Source organism: Phyllostomus discolor, chromosome 7, assembly GCF_004126475.2.
Source record: "Phyllostomus discolor isolate MPI-MPIP mPhyDis1 chromosome 7, mPhyDis1.pri.v3, whole genome shotgun sequence".
In the NCBI taxonomy this organism is placed as follows: Eukaryota; Metazoa; Chordata; class Mammalia; order Chiroptera; family Phyllostomidae; genus Phyllostomus; species Phyllostomus discolor.
Genome location: NC_040909.2, coordinates 126239373 through 126263215, shown reverse-complemented (window position 1 = coordinate 126263215; position 23843 = coordinate 126239373). Strand labels below are relative to the sequence as shown.

At 41.6% G+C, this 23843-nt stretch overlaps 1 protein-coding gene across 3 annotated transcripts in view; it reads right to left on the bottom strand.

The window, feature by feature from the left end:
• COL14A1 (collagen type XIV alpha 1 chain) overlaps positions 1-23843 on the bottom strand; it is a 194939-nt gene that overhangs the window by 84184 nt on the left and 86912 nt on the right. For all 3 annotated transcript variants that reach the window (XM_036031381.1, XM_028534047.2, XM_036031380.1), the window contains exons 20-25: positions 19012-19141; positions 15662-15784; positions 13822-13971; positions 9752-9868; positions 4776-4922; positions 1319-1375 (exon numbers count right to left, since the gene is read on the bottom strand). In XM_036031381.1, the coding sequence (XP_035887274.1) occupies positions 1319-1375; positions 4776-4922; positions 9752-9868; positions 13822-13971; positions 15662-15784; positions 19012-19141 (724 nt within the window). The remainder of the gene's footprint in view (positions 1-1318; positions 1376-4775; positions 4923-9751; positions 9869-13821; positions 13972-15661; positions 15785-19011; positions 19142-23843) is intronic.

Below are 23843 nucleotides of genomic sequence, written 5' to 3'. Positions count from 1 at the left end.
GTATTCCTGATACACAAGAGACACTTTAAAATGCATGATGAAAGGAAGAACTCTCCCAAAACAACCTTCCCACTACAGGTCCCTCCTTTCTCCTCTCCTCCCCCAAACACTCCTCTCCAGGGTACCCTGGTTATCTTTCTCAAACACAGGTTTCCTCAGGTCGGCCTCCCTTCATAAAACATCTCATGGCAGCCCATTTCCTAGGGGATAAAGCTCGAACTCCCTATTCTGGCACACTGCCCACTTCGTGACTCCATTGTGACTTCATTCTTTTCCACCTGCCGCTTACTGTTCCCCAAACACTTCTGTGCTGCGAGCACTCCGTGACTCAGAGTGCTCTTCTCCCTTTCCTTTTCCTGTAAAACTCATTCTTCAAAATGTAGATCAAATTTCTCCTCCTTCTCTCCAAGTAATGAACCTGCAGCAGCGTTAACTGCTCTCCTTGCCGGACTACCACAGAATAATGCCCATTTCCGAACGCATGTCCTGGACTGGTCATCATCTAAGCAAACAGCTCTTCCTCTGCAACAGAGAGACGCCTCTGCTCATCCTCTGAGAATGAGCACACAGCAGCAACCACGTATTATGGCTGTGTTCCGAGTGCCTGGCATAGGAGTTTCAGAATGAACAGTAGGGTTAACAAGTGTTTATTCATGGAATGAAAAAAAAATAAACCATCGCTACTGTGTTTGGAAGTTTTTTAGAAAATTACCTTAGCAGCTCAGGTAAGAGGTGATGAGGAAGTCTCATGATGAAGAGAGAAAGAAACAACTAGAAGAGGCATTTCAGAGGTAAGCCAGGGAATTAGCATCCTGTCGACAGAAGTATAAGCTAAATTCTAACTCATGAAATCCTGTAACTATTCCTCAATGAACATTTACTTCTCTGATATTTTCAATGAAATACATATGAAGCAATTCTGGAAAATCTACCCTATAGTACAGAATGTGTAATTAATTGGGTATTTTCCTATTTTTACATATTCAATGTATTTGATATATGGTATTATGTAAAGGTAAGGTATAGAACATGTTAATTTGATACATTTATATATTGTAATATGGCTGATACTATAGGGATTTTCGTACCTCTATCACACTACATAATTATTATAAATGTTGTTAATGTTTATAGTATGCATTAGGCCTCTATGTCTTATTTACCACTGGTTGCAAGTCTTTCCGTTATCAGGATTTGAGAAGCATTTGTACTAAGTAGGAAATATCATTTATTATTACCTTGTTTTTTAAATGAACAAATCAACAAAACCAGCAAATTCTTAAACCTAAAATCACATCACTATTGTATTATTTTTTACCTTCTTTTGCTGGCGGAATGGTTGGAGGGAAAGTAGGTGGCTGAGTCGGAAGCGATTCTGTAAAGGAGAGGGAGAAAGAACACCCATTAGCCTTCTCATCCATGGCGGAGGGAGGGAGGTCCTGGAGTGGAAGGACTCAACGACTGGGCCAGCTCTCTTCCTAGAGAACACAGCGGCTTCTATAAGTCAACCAGAGCCTGTGAAAACAGACTCCGTCCATCCCTTCATCCTTAAACAGAAGGCTTGGAATGCCATTTTACCACGGTTCAGTTTCCCCAGTGGGAGTCAGTGCAATCGAGCTGTCAGCTACAGAGTGGTTCTCATGCTGATATAAGGCAGGGATCCTGCCGCCTGATTTCACATCAGTCTCTGGCTGCTTTCACACACGCAGGCAACTTCTTTCCATTCTGCCTAAGTGAGGACTGACCATCCATCCTTGCTCAAGAGCACTTTCCCCCTTTTGACCCTGCATCCCCAGGATTCCATTGGTCCCCAGTGGAATCTGATTCACTCTGTGTTCTGCTCTGGCTGTATCAAGAAAACTTCCCACTCTGAGGGCCCAATGGCAGGACATCAGGAGGCTACAGATCAGCTGCACCTGGATGACAAGGCAGGGGAAGTCCATGTGACATGTGGAGGTGTGCTTTGGCTAAAGGATCTGGGGACAGAGCAGTGACTATCGTACCACTTCATGTGGCAAATCGCTGGGAAGTCATGGCATCATTAGACAAACATCCTGAATATTGTATTTTTAGTGTTCTTTTCTATTTTGACACTAAAAGCGTAAGAAAAACTGAGAAAATTCTTATTATCTCAGTTTAATATATGGCAAAACCCTTGATTAATCACAGTCATTTGCAGAGGGGGATGCTCAGCCTCTGGAGACAGCGAGCACCAACTAGCTGGAAGGATTCGAGCTCAGGCAAAGTGGCTACTTGCCGGGAACAATGCAAAAGGAATTCCTTCACTGGCAGGAACGTTGGAAGAGATGAATTTTAAGGTCTCTTCCAAATCTAAGAGCCAATAAAATAAAATTGAGTAAAAAGTTTCAACATGTAAAAGCATGAGGTAACTATCTATTTAGTGATATGAAAAATGTTAGACATTAATTATTATGTGAAATGAAACAAGTTACAGAATACTATAATTCCATTTGTAAAACATGAAAAAAATTCTATCTTATGCATCTATCAGATACATATTGGTATATTTCTATTTGTATCGATATATATCTATATATGTACCAGGGAGACTTTCATGAAAGAGAGCAAGCTGGTACAAATGGGTATTTCTGGGAAGAAAAAAACGGAGAAACAGTGAGGCTGACAATGCACTTTGTACCTCTGTTGCATTATTATGAATATTCACCCCTTTTGTCTTTTAAAGGCAACTCTGAAAGCTAAAAAGTTTCAAAAGTAGAAAAATATAAGAAACCTTAATACTAAAAGTAGGATTGCAACACTTTCTTGAAAGCACCACAGAATGCTGTTAAAGCCAGGTTTATTTATCTTAAAATCTGTGGAGGCAAGATTTATGCATCTTCTTTGCTGGAAAATTGAGGCGTATCTAAAGTTCAGTCAATAAATCAAGAACAAATCAATGGGAGGCTGTGGCATACAGATCAATATGTTTGGGCAGAACATCTGGTCAAAGAATCCCTCGGGGAGGGAGAACACTAAACTAGTGACACGTGTTTACGTTCTCTACGTGGCACACAGATGGCCCCTGTCTGCAAGTATGCGAGGGGCTGTCACACAGAAATGGAGCAGTCCTGATCTGCACGGCTTCAGAGGGTTGAACTAGAGCCAGCGCATGAGCCAGCACGTGGAAGCTGCTAAAAGACAGATGTCCCCAGCATAAGGAAAACATTTACATCAAACAGAGCCATTCGAATTAACCCTGGGTTGGTAGTTCACAGTCATGGGGTTAAGATTAGGGGAAGAGAAGTAGACCAGAGGTCCCAAATTCACATGTTCTCAGGGGTCAGGCAAGTAACAAATGTAACCAAAGAACTAGCCCAAACATTAAGCGGTAGCAACTTGAGAGCACAGGCATTGTCTAAAAGAGACAGCAGTTACTTGGCTCCAGCAGATGGGCACCATAAGGGTACATGCACTCCCGAGCCTCTCATAACATTAAAATTATATGATCCTCTATCCATAAAACAGAATTCTCATCAGCAATAAAAACAAACAAACTACTGATACATTCTACAGCATGAGTAAACCTCAAAAACATATGCTAAGTGAAAGATGCCTATGCAAAAGATTACATATTATATAGGCCCATTTATAAGAAATGTCTAGAAAAGGCAAATATAGATAAGAAAAAAAGCTAATTACTTGGGGCTGAAGATAGGCCTGGAGATATACCGAACAGACACAAAAATCTGTCTTTGGGTTGATGAAAATCTTTTAAAGTGGGATTGTTGTGACAGCTATAGAACTCTTTGTATTAAAAAGTATTGAATGGTACACTTAAAATGGGGGAATTTTACAGTACCTAACTTGGATCTCAAAAACACATGGCTGATATAAATGTTGAGTATTTCAGTGTTATGAAATAAAGTCTCTAATTGGAAAAAATAAGATGATTCAGTTTATTAAACTTTGACTTTCTATTTCTGAAGGTCACATATTGATGATTTCTTTCCACATGTCCCAGATCAACCGAAAGACTGAAACACAGGCAGTAGAACTTGCTAAAAGTCAGACAGATGATAGAGGGGCATTCAAGAAAGCCCACGGCCCTCCTCCTCCTTCAGACACAAATCCTTGGGGATTTTGAATTTAAGCTCAAGATGCTAAGGTAAGCACACACATGTCCCCCAGAATTCACTGCAGTTCAATCCATTTTAATGCTTATGGCCTCTAGGTCAGGAATCCTTGATTAAAAGTCATTCCAAGAAGCTGACACCCTCCTTGCTCTTTAGAGTAAAAAGTGCTTTGTTTTAATTTTATACTTTGCCTTTCCCTTCAGTGCATCAGATCTGCAGCCAACTTGGACAAGGGACAAGAGCCTCTTAAGTAGGCAATAACTCTAGGGTCAGCAAGTTGGGACCCGCTGGCTCTGTGCCCATCCCCATGGCTGTGGTCATATGCCATTGTTTTAATGTCAGGACCCGGTCCTTAAACTTTGTTTCACACTCCACATACTGCAAATGTTCCTTACGGATTTAGATCACAATACAGGTCATTGTTTCAAGCCCTTTGCCATCAGATGGCCTTATCATTCCTTGTGAGGCAAACGAAGGATGGAAAAAACCATCCAGATGACATCAGTGGGGCACAGGCAGTGAATTCTGGGACCGGAGAGGAGGGACAACACTTGTATTCCGGATACTCCTGGGGAGCAATCACTAATACTTATCTAAACGGAATAAAGTTTTTGAACCAAAACAGGATGCCTTGAAACCGTTCGTGGAGACGGGGCTCAAGAGGGAAGGCACTTCACTTACGTGTTCTCTCCACTATGCTCACGCTGGGTCCCTCAATCTCCTGGACCTTCGAGTAAACACTGATTTTATATTGTGAAGCGGGCTGAAGTCCATAGAAGCAATGCCTGCTTGTCCCTCCACCCACCGTAGACTCTTGCTTTTTTGCATCTATAATAAAAATAAAATAAAACACACACACATGAAAATTTTAAAAACATCCATCAGTACATGATTTGCTTCCAAAATGCTTAATATGCATGGCCTAATCAGATAACTCCAGAGTGAATTATACTGTTCGAAGTCCTGTATCATATAATTGGTTTAAAAGAAAACAAGAATCACTATATCATGCACATTTCCATTTATGCAATTTTCCCTCTAGAACAAATATGCAAATTTTCATCTCATTTATTTCATTGATCCCAAAGTTGCATCCATCTGGTTGAAGCCTTACATCACTTTATTTCCATATTTCTAGAAATTCAAAAATCAGTGTCAAAAAAACTGCACTGATTAAATACATCACACATATCATTTAGTGGTTAAAAAAACCTCCTTAAAAATGTTATCTGAGTTTGTTAAATATAAACAAAATAGAAAAAACATTAGAACAGACCAGTTGCTTTTCTAAGTGCAAAATGCAAAAATGTTGAATATTTACTTTTTTTTCACTTGAGTATATTTTATTCATAATGAGGTAAAGCCTTTTATTTTTCTATAGGACTGTATTATATAGCAACATAGATTATTAAGACATTAATTGTGCTTGAGGATTACTATGAACTACAAAAGTATGTTTACATTTTCTATGTTTTTCTACTCCTACAGCAATCATGTATATACATATTTTCTTAATACCTAAAAGCTATAAGCCCTGAATAATTCTGTTTTCACTCCTACTCTTGTATGTCAGTGTTTTCCCATTTTGTGGGGATATGAATACCGGGAAGAAAATTTCTAGATCTAGCGTTCCAAAGCCACACTTCTTGGAACTCAGCTCCCTAACCTAAATTTAAAAAAGAATACTTACTTTTATCTATTTGAAAAGGATGATAACTATTAAATTTCTATCCATATTTTAATACATAGGTGTAAAACATATATATAAAACAACATGCATATGTCAAAACAAACATGACATATGTCATTTAAATTTTTGTCAATGGAAAAATCCTGATTTTTAAAAAATATAAATAAATTAAAGTCATTTGTTTAGTAAAATTTAAAATTTACTTTTGTAATCGTGAATATTGAAGTGTTAAAAGTGAACTTTATAATATAATCTTTAGTGATATATGTAGACAGAATAAATTAAGGTCTATCTCAGTAATTTCTTTATCATATATTTTGCAAAATGATGAAATGAAAAAATCGTTAAGGTGTTTGTGGGATTATACACTGCACTGAAAGTAAATGTTAGTCACCCTGTGCTCTGCTTTGTTGATGTCCAAGTTCAGTCTGGCTCAGAACCCCACAAAAGATGCTTCTTGCTAACCCTGACCCACAGCTCTGGAGCCTCTTGCCAGCTTCTGTGAGCCACCTGTAATGCCAACACTTCCTAAATCCTATGCATGAATCATATTCATCTATTTCCATCAAAGTTTTCAGGGACTCGCCTGGGATCAATTCCAGAAATGTGCATTTCTGTCATCTCCTCTGCTTCTTGTGGATACCCATGTACTTTACAGACCCTTGACAATAAGAATATAAATGGGTTTTACTGCTAAAAAAATTATAAACCTTTGGAAAACTGGAACGGTCACTGTAAAATTAATGGGAAACAGTATGGTTTGATTCCCAGTACTAACAAAGAGGGGTTACATGAATGGGGGTGTATCCATGTTGCTTTTGGCATGCGTGATTCAGGTCTAAGAGCTTTGCCCTAAAGGAAAACATTTAAACTGATCAAATGATGACTAATTTCCTCAACCCCTTGTGCCAAAAGCAGGGAATTAATTTATTTTTTGGAACAGAGAGAAAAAAATTCTGTCTTTGTGCATTCATTCTTATGAAGCAAGGCTCAATACAGGCTCTGGGTTATGATGAGGCTGGTAATGATGCCACCAGTTTGCCTCACCAAAATGTCCTAAGAGTGGTCACTGAGGTCCACGACAAAACCCTGCTGGAACTGTATGATATGAATTCTTCAATTCCCCAAGTGTCTCCAATACCCTGACCCCCCCAATCATAATATCACACAGCTTCAAAAAGTTTGATCTTGAAAATGGGTTTTGTATTTATGACCTTTTATTTTCAAGGTAGGCCCTCCACTATGCTGCAATTCCCTCTCCTTGTTAATGGAGGATATTGCAAAATTGACATTTCAGCACCTAATATAAATGCATGAACTTGAAGGGAAATGCTATGCCCAACCTCAGATGCCAAGTCAACTCAAAACATCTGGAGAGAAACAGCTCTCGGAGCACCCACAGGACTAATGCAGGCTCTCACGGGGTTCTGATTTACCCAACACCAAGCAAAGGTCTCTGACTTTGGCGTATCCTGCTATTAACCAAAAGCCTACAATTTAATTTGGCAAGTGAATGACTGAATCAAAAGCAGATTTCATCTCAGTGTCTCCTATGAAGACCTTACCCTTCTGTAATCGTTTTTTTTTAAGTCTTGGTTACGAAAAATGTCATAATATTTACATGGGTAGAGGACATCTGTTGTTTTTGCATGTCTTGCGTCTAAACCTTCTTTAAATTGTTCTTCCCCATTCTTGGCCTTTAGGATTTGGAAAGAACAGAAAAACAACTCCTTCTCCCCTTCCAGATATAGGGGTGGAAGGCAACCAGGTCTTACCAGTCAATTTATTTCATGCCCTTCAATTCAGTGACAGATTTAGGGGCATCGGACACAATCTGAGCCAATAGGACTCAGCACCTGGACTTTTGTTAGAATTATTGAGAGAGAGAATCTCTTTCTTTTACAGAGACTGTTGAGCCAGAAGCCAGGCTGTAATTCTGGATGTGACTGGGGCCAACTCACAGAATCTGGCTGAGAAGGAAGGCGGGGGAAAGCAGGGCAGAAGGATGAAGCAAGACCTCATCTCAACGGCATTGTTTGAACACGTAGATCCAGACGTGTGTGAAGCCAGACACCACTGAGCTTTGTGGTATATTAACCAAGATACTGATCCTTTTGCTAAAGTCCCTTTATCTGCAACTTTGCCATTTACAAAGGAACGAACAAACCTGAATGATACAGCCCTACTACTCTGCTCACAAAAACCTTGGGAATTTGTAGGTATTACCTCAAAAAGAACTACTTTTAGAGAAACTGAAGCTCAAAGAAGAAAGTTGAGCGCAATTAGGGTTAGAACAGAGATCTTTTCACGGACATCATCTCAAAGCCCAAGTGCACGAGAGCAGGCCACAGAGAATACACTCTTTAAAAAAAAAAATGTGGGAAAAATTACTTGTCAGTCAGTAGGAATTTGTCAGAGGCATTTAAAAATAGGTCAGCCTGGGATAAAGCTTTCCTCCATCACATGGAGGAGCTAGGGCCCATTTCTCTCCAGGGTTTCCTCTCGTGTACAAATGCTAAATTTCCGCAGAGGCAATTTATGTAGCCAATGGGAGCTACTACACAGTTGAAGAGCAGTGCTCTGGGACTCATCACCCCACAGATGAATGGGCACCTGACCACAAGTCCTTGAAAGGCTGTGGTCACGGGGATGATCATGATGCTCTGTGAGATAAAGAAACGCAACCTCAACGGAGCTCCCAGAGACGGAGAAGAGATTAGTGGTTGCCAGAGGGGGCGTGAGAGAAATGGGTGAGGATGTCAAAGGGTGAAAGAAAGGAAACTCAACCTAATTCTCCCCCACCCCAAAGTAGAAAGACTCTTCTTTGACTTAAACTAAGTTAAAATATTTAAACATGTTCCTCACCGCTGTCTCCACATTCACTCACCCACCCAACAGTCCTTTGTGAGGCTGCCAGTTAGAGCCTGCTGCTGTCCGGTTGGCTAATAGTATTCAGTTAGACAACTGGGTAAATGGGATGTGGGCTAATTGGGTTCATACATCTCTCAGCTGGAGATGTTAATGGAAAACAAATACTTTTTTCATTCTTGTCTAATTGAGACATTGAGTCTCTGTTAAAGAGGTTTCTGGCAGCCTGAAAATTCTACTGGAGCACAAGATAAGTTAACTTGAATATAAGAAGGAGATATGGACTCCTTTTTTGTTTGTTTGTTTGTTTGTTTTGTTTTGTTAGCAAAGATCTTGGCTTCAGAAAGAGCTTATTGAGGTCTGGATTACCAGATTAGTGTTACCAGACACATCAATCATATCCTCTGATAAGAATCCCAATGTTATTTTTCAAATATGCTAAACTAAAAGCATTTAGTTAAAGTACTAAGGACTTCACCAATTCCACTGATATGCCAGTTTTTCTACAATTTTATATCAATCTATATAATTTTTTAGTATTTCAACTTCGAAACAAATTCCCACATTGCAGAAGTACTTGAGAACTGCAACGCTGAGGACCCTGCTCTGGGTGACATAGATCCCATCCCCTGAATGACTGTCTGCTGCTCATCAGTTATCCCCAGAAGTAAACCAAATCACTAAGGAAAACATTCAGGTCAAACCTAGATCCCCACGGAGTGTCTAATTTGAATGTATGCGAGTCCTGGCTATTCAGTTCCCACTACCAAGAGCAGCTAACATTTCTCAGGTGCTTAATATGTGCAGAACACTGTTGCAAGTTCTTTCTACAGGTTTATCTCAGCTTAATCTCACAGAATGCAACCTAAGCAGTGCTAAGGTTCCACCCACTAACAGATGAGAAAGTGGAGGATGGAAAGATTCGATAGTTGGCTTAACCAGCCATTGTGACTCCATATCCGGCATAATCCATAACACAATATTGCCTCTTCAACGACAGGGCTCTTGTCTAATGTTATGTATGTGGTGTCCATAGTGACTTGCACAGAACTAAGTACTCGAGACCTGGACAAACACAGACGTGGGGACACGCACTCACCCTGGACGGATTCTATGACTATTCTGTAGGCAGTGGCGTGACGCTGCACCTGCCAGTGAGCACACATGCTGGTCATTTGAATCTGGTCTGCTTGAAGGTCGGTCACACCCAAAAACACTGCAAGGAAACAGAAACAGAACCACGTCACACAAATGTCCCCATGTCTGAGAGGAACTTGAACATGATAAAATTCTAATTCAAATTCCTTAGTGAGAGGCGGGAAGATCTCCATCCACTCAATACATTTTGGCACTGAAATAACTATTTTATGACCTAAAAAAGCAGTTGTAAAACATGATGTCTTACATCCACGGGTGTCCAACCTGCAGCCCTCAGGCTGCATGCAGCCCAGGATGTCTATGAATGTGGCTCAACACAAAATTGTAAATTCACTTAAAATGTTAAGAGATGTGTGTGTGATTACGTGTCACAATGTATTTAATGTGTGGCCCAAGACACCTATTCTTCCAGTGTGGCCCAGAGGTGCCAAAAGGTCAGACGCCCCTGGTGGTCTGTCATATTTGTACACAATAGAGGATATATACATATATTCAGAGGAAAAAGACTGGGTGTAATGGGTGGTGAAAGTGTGGGTGACTTTTAATCTTCCTTCTTTATTTACTTGTTCCTAAACATTAAAAAATTAATGTATGATACATGTTAATAAAAAATTACATACAATTGGTACTTATCAGTGAACGATAGTGACAATTAAACAAATGATAGTGATGATAGTGAAGACAGTGAGGATGAAACCAATGAGGAGCTAAGTGGACAAGGCAGAAGTCTCGCTCAAAGGAGAGCAGTGTCACAAGGACTGGCCTTCAAAACGTGACAGAGCGAGAACATACACACATTTGAAAATTTTAAAATAAAAGATTTAACACAGATAACAAAAAAATATTTAAAAATAAATATATAGCTGGGTGGGTGGGCTGGGATGGGAATAAAAAAATAGAAAATTGTACTGCAACAACAATTAAAATAAAAAATATTAAAAAAATACAAAAACCAAATACATAGATTCCTATGAATCTTAGAATACTGTGATATTCAAAAGTGATTCACCAAAAAATTATTTTGAGAAGCAGTAAAAATATTGTTTCTCCAAGACAATAGAAGTATAAACATGCAATGTTTATCATTTAACCCAAGCAGAAAAAGAAAAAAATTAATATTTGCTTTCTCTAATGATCTTTGATTCTTATCCATGTTGTTTTTTTTCTTCTTCTCTCTTTGCTAACTCACAAAATTTTTTTAAAGTTCTAAATTATCAGAATGTCAGCTGATTTCTCAGAAGAGACCTTCCAGGCAAGAAGGGGCTGGAAAGAAGTTTTCCAAGTCATGAAAGGCAAGGACCTCCATCCAAGATTGCTCTATCCAGCAAAGCTTTCATTTAGAATGGAAGGGGAGATAAAGTGCTTCTCAGATAAGGCCAAGTTAAAGGAGTTCCTCATCACCAAGCCCTTATTATATGAAATGTGAAAGGGACTTGTCTAAGAAAGAGAAGATAAAAAATATGAACAGTAAAAAAAGGCACCAAACTCACAGTTAGTAACAACCATACCTAAAACAAAAGCAAACTAAGCAAATAGGACAGGAACAGAACCACAGAAATGGAGATCACATGGAGGGTTAACAACAGGGAAGTGGGAGGAGGAGAGGGGGGAAGAGATATAGAGAATAAGTAGCACAGACAATACAATAGGTAGAAAATAGACAGGGGGAGGGCAAGAATAGTATGGAAAATGTAGAAGCTAAAGAACTTATGACACAGGGACATGAACTAAAGTGGGGGAATGTGGGTGGGAGGGGGTGGGCAGGGTGGAGGGGAGTGAAGGGGGAAAATGGGACAACTGTAATAGCATAATCAATAAAATATATTTAAAACAAAAACAAAGTTCTAAATTATTTTCAAGATGATGAAAATAAACTTGTCTAATTAAGACATATCTTTTACATTGTTCTCTTATTAGGTCAGAGAATGAAGACCTATTTTCCTAAGGCTGATAAACATCCCCTCTCACCCCTCCAAGAAACACAATCAATAATGATTTATATAACTACACTAAATTTAAAAAACATCTGAAGTTAATTTAGTTGCCATTGTATGGAGTTTTATTTTGCTGGAGAGAAAGGAGAGAAAACACATAATAGGCTGATCTAATTTTTACTTTGAGGATAGAAGATAAACCATTTAATACTTTTAGTCTTTTTTTAAAGATTTTATTTATTTATTTTTAGAGAGGGAATGGAAGGAGAAAAAGAGAGAGAGAGAAACATCAATGTGCAGTTGCTGGGGGTCATGGCCTGCAACCCAGGCATGTACCCTGACTGGGAATTGAACCTGCAACACTTTGGTTCGCAGCCCACACTCAATCCACTGAGCTACGCCAGCCAGGGCTTTTAATATCTATTTGGAATACTAAACATAGTTATTGCAGGAGGGGAGAGAGATGGAACAGAAGGCAGAAGGATGCAGACAAAGGTGGACAAAAGAGTAACGAGAAGAGAAACCAATGAAAAATTACAGAGGCAGAAAAATATGGCACAGACAGAAAGGGTAGCCTAAAGAAGAAAACAGAGATAAGCTGAAGAAGAGAGGAGGTAGAGGTTGGGAAAATGCTCGGGGGAGTCTAAGGTGTTTCCAAGGAAGAACTGTAGGGTTGCTATAATAGCACAGAAGGAAATTACTTGGAAATAAAGGTCATGCCCAGAATAGCAGCACTTGAATAGCCAAGTATGAGATCAGAACCCCAGACCCAAGGCTTCCTAAGTCAGCTGAAGACAGAGACTATTTCTTTTGAGATGAAACTGATTCTGTACCTAGCCTACAAGATTTGAAGATACCCCATAAAAAAGAATTCAGAAAGCCTCTTTTAATCAAAGAACTGTCTCTATGTAAAAATGGGTGGCCAAATGTAGGTGGCTTGGGGTCTGGCAAAATATATACCCCAATTCTTGCCTAAGTCCATTTATTAGATGAACTATTTGATCAGAGGCGAGTATGAGATATGAGCCTAGTGCATAAAGTACAGTTACTACAATAATAATGGGAGTCATTAGCTGGACATTTGCCATATAGTAGACGCTTTTCATATATTATCTACTTAACCCTGACAGTCAGCTTGTATATGGTTACCATGATCTTCATTTCAGCGTGGAGAACACTTGGGCTCAAGCTAAGTTCTGTGCTCAAGGCCAGGGCTAACGAGGACCAGATTGAAGGCTCCTACTTTTGAGCACACCACGACCGTCACTCCCGAGGGTGGGACATGCACGTAGGAGGATTTTCATTGGCACACGGCCAAACCACCTCTATTGTGGAATTTTCTGTGTTATCTTTAACGTATATTAAAACTGCTGGTCTTCTGTTGAGAGTAATTATGTGGGTTTGGAAAGTATTTAGGTAAAGAAACTGTAAGTCGGTTTGAAGAAATATATCAAACAGATGGTGTGGAAGTATAACAAACAGCAGGAATATGGAACAATCACACTGGAGTATGGAAACCCTGCATTAAGCCATGGGTGTCTGGGAGTCATGTATGCCAGTGAGAAGGCCCAGATGGTGTGCAGACAGCATGGCAACCCTTAAAAGGTGGAGAAGGGAGTCCTTAGGCGGGTGTGTGTATCTTTCAGGCATGGTGTGAGTGTGTGTGTGTGTGTGTGTGTGTGTGTGTAAGGGGGAGGGGTAGAAGTTTTGAGAACAGGCATTCTCTCCCCACTGGTTCAACTTTGACTGGCTTGGCTGTGTCAGGCTACAGGCTGGTTGGAAAATTTCACCTAATTTGAAAAATGCCAACAAAGAGTTTCCAGAAGGAAATCCTATCCGCCACCGTCAAGCACAGTTGAACGCCAGGCTCTGACATTCTGCCTGCCAACCAGGACTCTGAACTAATGCCCTGAGTAAGGAACACACCTTTCTTTCCATGAAACACCATCCAGAAAGGGCAACGCTGAGGAAGAGAAAGAGCACGTGCCGAGCTGAAGGAGGAGTTGAGTTACAGTGCAAAGAGCGGCCAAACCATATGGGGGGGCGGGGGGCTAAGGCTCCGGGATATTGGCCTTACGTGTTTTCACCACGCCTGTCAGGGCGTCGCTGAAGCCTGAGGCCTGGGACGCAAAGATCTTCACGTTGTAGTCCATTCCGCTGAGAAGGTTCGTGATAAGAATGGTGTTAACGTTAGCTGCCACAAACGTTTCCAGGGTTGGGCCGGCAACTGAAAGGAGAGAGTCTATTTCAGTTACAACAGACTACAAAAAGGAGTGGAAACACCCCTGAGGTGAACTGTAGGGATCCAACTGTTTCTCAGTTGCCCGGCATTCTATGGCGGAGCGACTCCAGCCCCGTCTGGCTCTGTGACTTGCAGACCTGATGACCACGCCAGAGCATCTTCTAGGGGTCTGGTCCTTTTCTCAAATAGAGTTCATTCCTTAGTGCTTACTCAAAAAATCTGGTCCACCTCACGATCCATTACGCACCATACTGTGAGGCCTTCACAATGGAGCAACTATGTTGTCACAGGCACTGGGACACTTGCCAAACTGAAGTCATCCTCTGTGGCCCCTTCCCAGACACCACCTTGTCCCCAGAAGGCGTGCAAGTGGCAGTAGCAGCAAAATATATAAGGGACACCATGCCTCACCCTACTTCCCACATGAGGGGCAGTGTGTATATTACCATTGTTAGCTACAGCCACTCCTCTCATAATCTTTTTAGAGTAGACCACACTGTTTTTGTTTTTGTTTTTAATTGATTTTAGAGATAGAGAGTTGGGGGGAGAAAGAGAGAAAGCAAGAGAGGAATATTGATTTGTTGTTCTATTTACTGTGCATTCATTGGTTGATTCTTATATATGCCCTGACCAGAGATCAAACCCAAAACCTTCACACATGCTCTGACCAGGAATCAAACCTGCAACCTTGGCCTATTGGGACGATGCTCTAACCAACTGGGCTTCTGGGCCAGGACTGACATGACACTCTTACTCCAATGCCCTTGCCCAGCTGGCTTCTTAGGGCCTTTATATTGTCACCTCTGTTTCAACTCAATGGAGTCTTTGATGTAGCGTTAAAGAGATTCCTTGCTGAGTCCTATTCAAATTCATTTACCTTTGGCTTCTTCCCATATGTGTTCATTCTTTCAAAGGTGTTAGTGACAGATTTTTTTTAAATACGCATTCTTTACCGCAGAACTTCTCTTCCAACCATATATTTATACGTTTCTGTATGGATGTGTTATTTCAGTAGTGTTTTTCCCATGCCCCAAACTCTCGCTGCCAATGCCCACCCACAGTGCTCCCCCTTGAATGTGAATAGGGTTTCTCAACCTCAGCACCGTCGACATGTTGGGCTGGAGAACTCTCCATCCTGGAGCAGTGGGGAAGAGGTACTGTGACCGGTACGATGCCTACCAGTGCCTGCTGGATGCCAACAGCAACTCCCCACCCCGTGGGGTGACAACCCAAGGCATCTCCCCTGGGCCGGGAACTGCACCAGTTGAGAACCCCAGGCCTACAACAAAGCTCTTTCCCCCCAGAAGATCCGATCAATGGCTATAAAGTGAGCCAAACCGCATAGTCAGCGAGGCTGTTTTGCCAGTTAGCACATGCTTCGGAAATATAGAAAAGAAAGGAAAAAAGTTGTGATGGACTCCCAAGGCATCCATCTCAGGCAGATGAGTGCGCCCAGGGTGTAGTCTTGCTACCTCGCTGCCGTGGTTCATGGAGATGTGCGTGTGGAGACGCGGGACGTGGGGTATTTCAGTTGGGTGTGCCAGGGTAATGGGACACAGAAAGGGCTGAGAGGTGTTCCAGAGGCAACGGCGACATCTCAGATGGAGACGGAGATGAACTAACTTATCTTAAAAGACATTTTAGATGCTAACAGTATTTTTTAAAGCATACTTACCACTAACAGGTTTGTAGACAATCCTGTAGCCCTTTACCGGCGAAGATGGGGGATCCCACGTAATACGCAAACTGTTGTACCATTCTTCTGAGACCCGTAAGTTCTGGGGACCCGAGGGTGGCACTGAGCAGGGAAGAAAGGGACAAATTGGATTTCTTGTGTCTCCATCTTTACAACCTACTGCATTGTTAATGAATTCAAAGACACCTTCCCGTGGTGTTAAAAATACTTACAGTGAAAACACACTAACCTCTGAAAGCCAATGGCTGTTCTAAATATTAAATACACAGAAAATAACTGTGCAAGAAATGCTTTGATCTGAAGATCAGCCATTCATTAAGTGTCACTGGGTTTCTTTTTCTTCGGTTAATTTTAAGGAAAATTGAGTTGAATATTGTTTATCAAAATGTCTCTATACACACCGCTCTGTTCCACCACGGACGTAGGTTTGCTGAGCAGTATCAAGGGGGATCACGCTATGGTAATGACGGCAATTCTCAAAGGTGAGATTCTGGTGATTGTTTTCTGCCTCCATCTTCATATTGCCTTTACTGTTTAAATTTTATGTTAATGTTTATCAGCTTTTTATCAAAATGTTAAAGCCATTTTCTTACGGAGGACCTTTGTAAACTATGACGTATGTTGATGGATAACATCCCTGTCATTTCATCGGTGATGGAATTGAGTTGTGCTCACCACTGCTTAGAATACGCAGGCCGTCCACTAACACTTTGGAATCATTTTACTATGTGGCTACTGCCACGTGTAATGGTATTTCTGTAATGACATTTAAGCCATATTTCTATAGTAATGGTCTTTAAATAGGATTTACTTGTGTGAGTATGTGCGTGTGTTTAACATGAAACCCTTCATAAATGAGCTAAGTTCTAACATTGGAATGTTAAAAATAGGTCTTTGAGCCCAGGGCATTGGCAGTTAGAGGGAGATCCTTGGCCTCTCCCGCCCCCTTCCTCCCCTCCCAGTCTCCCCACAGTGCAGGGGTTTACAGTAACTTTATGAGACATCAGGGCGTTACATAACACAGTTCAAAACCAACTCAGAACAGCAGAATTTACTAATATTATTTTAAACCATCCTTACACGCATTTTTTTTAAATAACCAGGACTTAGGATAGACAGGAATGATGTATTTAAAACACATAGTAGGTACTCCATAAATGTTAAGTGAATACCATTTGATTTTCTTTTTTAATTGCTATTTCAGCCTGTGGTTTCCAAGCATTTATTTAGCAGCAAAACACCAAACTATGCTAGAAATTCCAATGTGTTGATCAAAGTCAAGATCAAGTTAAGATGCGCATGTGCGGGTGAAATACAAGAAGAGCTGGGAGCTCTCCCACTGCTCTTCCCCTGCCTTCTCTCTTCCCTGAGGGGACGGCTGTAGCAGCCCTTCGAGTTCACAGGACCCTGGGGGATCGTTAGCAACTGTGCAGGCCTGGTAGGGGTCTGGGTGGAACCACTTACAGCACGGGCCTGGGGCAGAGCGAGAGAGGACAGCGCTGTCAGAAAAGGCGCTGACAGCCATTTGCTCTGCTGAGCAGAGCCGGGACTTTGGGTTGCAGCTGCGGAGTTGTAACGACTTGTGCACTTACTTGAAGAATCCACACTTACGTGCCCAGGTACAGAATTCGGCCCTTGCCACCATTCTGCACCAAATCACACTTAACCTTTGGGTAATTGTGGTAGATTGAAGATGGGTGCAATGTTTCTGACTCTCTTCCCACTGAGTGGTGGAGGCTATAACCCTCTCTTTGAATCTGGGGGGGGGTGGGGTAGGGGTGGGTTCTATGACCCTCTTGACCTATAGACTACAGCAGAAGTGATACTGAACTACTTCCAGGCATACACCTTAACTGTCCTGACAGTTCCCACTTTCTGCCTCTTAGAACCCTTGCTCTTACAGTCCTGAGTCACCACCTAAGAACTATGACTATCACGCTGGAGAGACCACAGGGAGCGGCTCCCAGGCTACATGGAGACAGAGGGAATTGCTAAGCCCAGATTTCCAGGCGTCCTCACCAAGTTGCCAGGCACGTGGGTGAAGTTGTCTTGGATACTCCACACCAGTCCAGCTAACAGGTAGCACAGCCAATACTATCGGAAACAGAAGAACTTCCCAGCAAGCCTTGCCTAATTTTCTGACCCACCAAATCATACAATATAATAAAATGGTTGTATTATAAGTCACTAGTTCTGGGGTAGTCTTCAAGCAAGCACAGACAACCACACATAGTGAAGGCAACTAAGACGCTGCAGTGCTCTGACCACGGGTTTTCATGCATGCTCCTCGCTTGCTCATCACGGCCAGTTCATCTAAACAAATGCGCCTTGAGGACTCCTCTGGGCTGGAGGAGTCTGGCCTGCAGAGATGAACATACAGGTGAGGTCTTGGGCTCCCGCGATGCTGCCTCCCAGGGGTGGGAGACAGACAGTGATCACATACATGAGTAAACCAGAAAATAGTGCCACGATATGAGCAAAACAAAACAAAACAAAACAAAACACAGCAGGGCCATGTCACAGAAAGCGGGAGCTGCTTCACCTCGTTGGTCAGAAGAGTCTGAGGAGATGACCTTCAGCTGAGACCACACTGACAGGAAGAAGCCAGAAATGCAAACAACTGGGAAAGGGTATGCTCCCTGGAAGGAACAGTGAGTGCAAGGGCCTACGCAGAAGCCAGCTCCAAAGGTTTAATGACGAGCAGAAGAGGAGGTGTGGCTGGGACGACTGTCCTTAGGAGTGAGATGAAAGGGGCTGGCAGGGTGCAGGTTTTATAGGGCCTTGTACGGCCTTGGGAAGAACATTGGATTTTATCCTGAGCACAAAGGAAAGCCATTAGGAGGCCTCAAACAGGCAGACAGGAGATTATTTATGTCTGGAAAGCCCCTCTGGCTGCTGTGAGAAGAACAAAGGATCCAGGGCGAGAATCTCAAAGACACTACAGGCGCTTGGGCACTCACTGTAGTGAGAGAGGTGTGGCTTGCATTGGAGAGCGGTTAGATGAAGAAAAAGCGGACAGGTGTGTAGGATGCCTTCTAGAGAATCAGCGGAGCTGGTGATGAATTAGGTGCTCAAGGAATAAGACATAGTTGTTTTTACGTCTTTGCTTTTACAGATAAGAAAACGGAAGCCCAGAGCAGGTAAGCAACTTGCCCAAAGTCACACAGCCTGAGTGTGTGAAGACAGAATTCAGACCCAGGTTTCCTGTCTCCCAGTCTCTTGTGCTCTTCTCACCACAGTCCCTTGGTGTTGTCTGGGACAAATTCCAAGGGGCAAGCATTGTCAATCAGACAGTCAGCTAGTATACACAGGGAGAAGGCTTCACTCACAGGTTTTTCCGGGGGCCGAGACACTGACGCCTTCTCCGTCTCCGTAGATGGGCGTCACTGTGACTTTGTATTCAGTATCCGAGAGCAGAGCCTTCAGAAGGACATTGTTCTGGCTTCCGGGCACCATGACCTGTGCAGAAGAGCAGAGAGCCGTGGGCTTAGTAAGACCTCTGTTCCCAATGGTCACCAGGAGCAGGACCGTGGGCACTTTCAAACGATCAGAAGCAAGGCGTGTTTGGAAAGTGCAGAGAAGAAAACAAAAGCATCCATGCAAAAGCGTTTCTCTCTGCAATTCCCGTCGGTAGCCCTTAGCATATAATCACTAATGCAGAAGGTTTAAATGTGAAGCTCTTTGGCTCTGAGCAATGGTCTTCTCTCAACATCTTTTCAGCATTTGTAAAGCATCCAGAAGAGAGAGTAATCATCTATTTGGAAAGCAGGTGTTCATAGCTTCAGAGGGTTCATTCTAGAACCTGGCCTACCTGTCCTGGCTGATTTTACTTAAGTATCCTCTCAGAAATGTAGCCTTCTATTCTTTACCGTTTCAGGGATTATCTAATCTCAGCGCTTTAGAAAAGAATGGATGTTAGCCAAGCACCACAGAACCACACGTTCGATCCAAGTTTTCTGGGTCGAAACATAGTGACCAGGAGCAGTAAAAAAATGTTGCAGCTTTTTGATTTCTAAAATGAGATGTTTTCTGCATTCTGAAGTCACTGTCACTCTGTCTCAAAGGCTGCAAAAAATGAAACGCAGCCGTGGGGTCGACCCCTCACCAGTGTCGCATCACCGCACCGCACCGCACCGCACCGCACCACACCGCACCGTGGGGCTCAGCAGCACAAACCCTGGCATCCGAGGGACAATATGTGGACCAGAGAAGCCACATGTTCTCAATGCAAAAACCACAGACCTTCCTGCCTGTGCTCCAGCAGTTGGATGCCGACACATCTTGAGCCGTTTAAGGAACTTAATCACGGCTGGAAAAAACACTGGGATGTAAGAACTGACCCAAACTCATTTGAGGCAGTCACAAGACCGGGACAGCTGGAGAAGCTTTTCGGTGCGGATGCCAGCAGGCAAGGGGCTACACCGTCTACTTCTGGAGGAGAGGAGGAATCTATAAATCAGGGAATAAGCCCTAGAAAGCCTCGAGTTGAACCCAGAGGCAGCTGTTGCTAAGATATTGCTCAACTGTAAAACAATGTTTTTTAAAAATATGTATATATGAAAGGAAGTCTGAATTCGATGATTTTATATTGGATTAGTAGAATTTGCTCCACTTAGAAAAAGGACGTTGAAATACACAGCGTTGGACGGACATGGTCCTGGAAGGGAGATTTTTAGAAAGGAGGCTCGCTTTATTCTAGAATGAGTGGGACAACCCTACTATTAAGGGCACGTCAAGGAAGGACTGCGGTGGTTCTGACTTGTATTATTACCCCATCAATGCAGCTTTCTTTGGGGTGTTTCTTCTAAATAGAACTCCTCTGGATCACAGAGCCTGGACTTTCATTCCAAGCAGTTTGTTCAGCAAACCACCCATGCTGATGGTCGTTAAATAACGTCCTCTCTCAAACCAAGAAACACATGCCCCCGGAACCAATCAAATTTCGACTTTGTCATATTGTAAAGCCAGTGAGACCATTTGGGAAGATGCATTTAGCTTTCCAGGAAGTGGTTGCTATAGTTTGTAACAGCCATCATTTACTCATCACTTATTATGTGCCAGGTGCTATTCCAAGTAATCCAATAGAGTAATTCGCTTCATCTTCACCACAGTCCTTTGAGGTAGGTAGTAGTATCATTACACTCATTTTACAGATGGGGAAACTGAGGCCCACACAGCTATTGAGTTAAGGAGGCCGTGTTAACATCCTGGATATGGGGTCTGAGCCTTGTTGTAACCACTGCCCCCTACTCCACATGACTGCACTGCGTGAACCTTTTCACCCTAATGATACTCATTCTCAAAAATAAAATGTAAATCTCCGCTGGGGTATGTGAAGTTTTTTCTGCTTGGCCTCTGCTTGTTTGCACAAAGCAAGGTAAAGACGGGCGCCTACCACAAACGGATGCTAGAGACCATAGCAGATGCTGGGTTCGTTTATAAAACAATTCTATAAAAGGAGCTTGCGGATAAGTGAGATGCAGATCTAACCAGTGAGCTTCATGGTTTTCATTTTCGTCAGAAATGTAACTTCATGCCTGGCCAGAGCTCCTCTGCACAGCCTGGATTCCATCACGAGAAAGGGGACTCCCTACACTTCCACCTTTGGTCCATGATTCTCCCACTCTCCGTGGTGATGGATGAGGTGGTGCTAGTGCTGTTGTGTTGATTCCAGTCCATTAAAGACCAATATTTGTATGGTTACAATAAAACAAAATTGCTAGAAACATGACGTCAGATGCTGCAACAATGGATCGCTATACGTGTTTGTAAAGCTTAATTTTAATCTCTGAACTAATCTTGTAGGAGACTGAGCCACACCCTGAGCACCCCTGGTGTAGAACATTTCTTGCAAGTCGGAATTCAGGTCATGGTTATGGATTTCGATACCTACGGACTAGAAAAGTCTGGAATACTGATTAGCCTTTCACAAATAAAGAAGTGTGAGACGCACTACCCTGACAAAAAAAAAACTCAGGGCAATGTGATCGCCATACCTCCATGTTGCAGAGCAGAGTTAACAGTCAATCCGTATGAAATATTTGACAGGTATCTTTACTATCTAAGAGTTCAAAGGCTTTTTACCGGAAATATCTGGTAGATCTGATCATGCTTAGAAAATATATAAATATGTCATCTCAACTGGAAAAGCAAATTTAATTCCCTTTGCTGTGTGTGTGTGTGTGTGTGTGTGTGTGTGTCTGAGAGAGAGAGAGAGAATGCCTGACTTTGGTTTACGATTTTATATACATACACCATTCTCCAACTTCAATACTCCATTTTGTCATTTCCTGGGGTAAATTTAAACAGCTTTTGCAGTGAAGGAAAATTTAGAAAGATGGTAAGAAGCATTTCTCACATCCACAAACATTTCCTTTATCACTTTTGGAATATATGTTAGCCATCTTTCTTTCTCTGCCATGTATCATTATTTTAAGGTATTTCCTTGGTGTGTGGGAGTTCAATGCCTTTGGATTTTGCTATAGGTCTGCAACTGTCTGTCCTATTTTGTTTTATAGTCTAAATCTAGATGCACCCATTTTCCATCTTCAATAACAATACATTACATTTATAGAGCAGGGATACTTCATAAAACACAGATGTAAATTCCCATTTAATCCTTAGTCGAGTCCCTGAAGACCTACCTGCCTGTAAAGTTAAGTGCGTACAACTCCAGTTTAATTAGAATTCACTAAATGTGCTTGATAGTCAAAGAATTCCAGAGTGCCTTCTTGTGTATAGTGAAAACACTTCTTCATGGTAAATAATCACTACCAAATTTATCAATATTTTTCATTTTTATTATAGGTTTGTTTAACTGGGGCACATGTGCTTTAAAACTTTTGATCCTTTTCCCCTTCATTTAGGTTGTCCAAGTGTTTTGAAATAAACAGTGTGAAATGAAAGAAACTACCAAAGGGAAAATTATCTAGGGACAACCCAAAGAAAATATTATTATTATTTTACCTTGCATAGCTTACAAGTGCATACATAAGATTAAATTGTTACTCTTTCCAAATTAGCAAGAATAATTTAGCAAGAAGCTTAGTGTGTTTCTTGGAAAGAGTAGAAACAAAAACCAAAAAACAAAATTCTCATTCTGGGAAGTTTTTATGGGTCTCATTTTTAGGAAATGAATTAAAACATGCGGACACTAACAGGGGAAAAGAAAACATCCAAATTATAGCTTTAGCTTTAATTTTTTTGAAATTTTTCAATTATGAATCATTTGAAACCTATGGCCTGAGTCCGTTTATAATTCAACCTGTTATGTTTAAGTGTTCATTAACTGCCCAAAGGTATGCCCAGGCCAAGTTCATGGACGTTCTCAGGGAATGTGAATTACCACTGTGTCCTGTAATGATTCCTCTATTGGCCCAAGAGAAAGTGTTTGCTGACAGAATTTGGCACTCAAGTAGTGTTTTTAGATAAACACATACATCCAAATAAATTTTCATCAAAGGCTCTGTAAGTAAGGAAGAGGAAGGGAGGATAACGACGTTACTCCTGAGCAATAATGAACTTGGAAAACTCTTTCCTACAATGGTTCGAACACGATGCACTGACGAGAAATGCGAGTTATGAGGCTAGATAAAGCATGTTTTGTGACAAAAAAAGAGAAAAACATCTTTTGGATGCAAACTAGAGTTATCTGGTCTGATAAGAAGCCTATCTAAGAAACCATTTTCAGGATCTAGACTAGAAGGAATGGTGCAGTGTAAATTAAAAAACAAACAAACACGGAAAGGCCATGATCAGGAATGTACCCCAGTTTCCAATACAGAGAAACAGACACAGATGATACAACTTAAAACTCAACACATAACAATCTAAATGCCCTAAGGGAGAGATATCCATGACTAAGAATAAATTTAAAAAGACTATATATCTACCCAAAATGAGTTGATGTCAATGAAAAATGTAACTATTTGTTACCAGATGGTATTTTATTAGCACTACTTCACCTGCATAAAGAAGATCATTCATGTATGCTTCGCTTAAAAGGTTATCAGATTCCCAAGGTCAAAAAGTTTAATATACACACAGTTTTGGTGCCCTAAGACACTGTCAAGGTGGCAGAAACAACAGGAGAAACGAGGTTCAGAGGCTTTGTCCATCTGAAGCAGGCGGTGCGTGGAGCAAGCCTTGGAGATAGAATGGT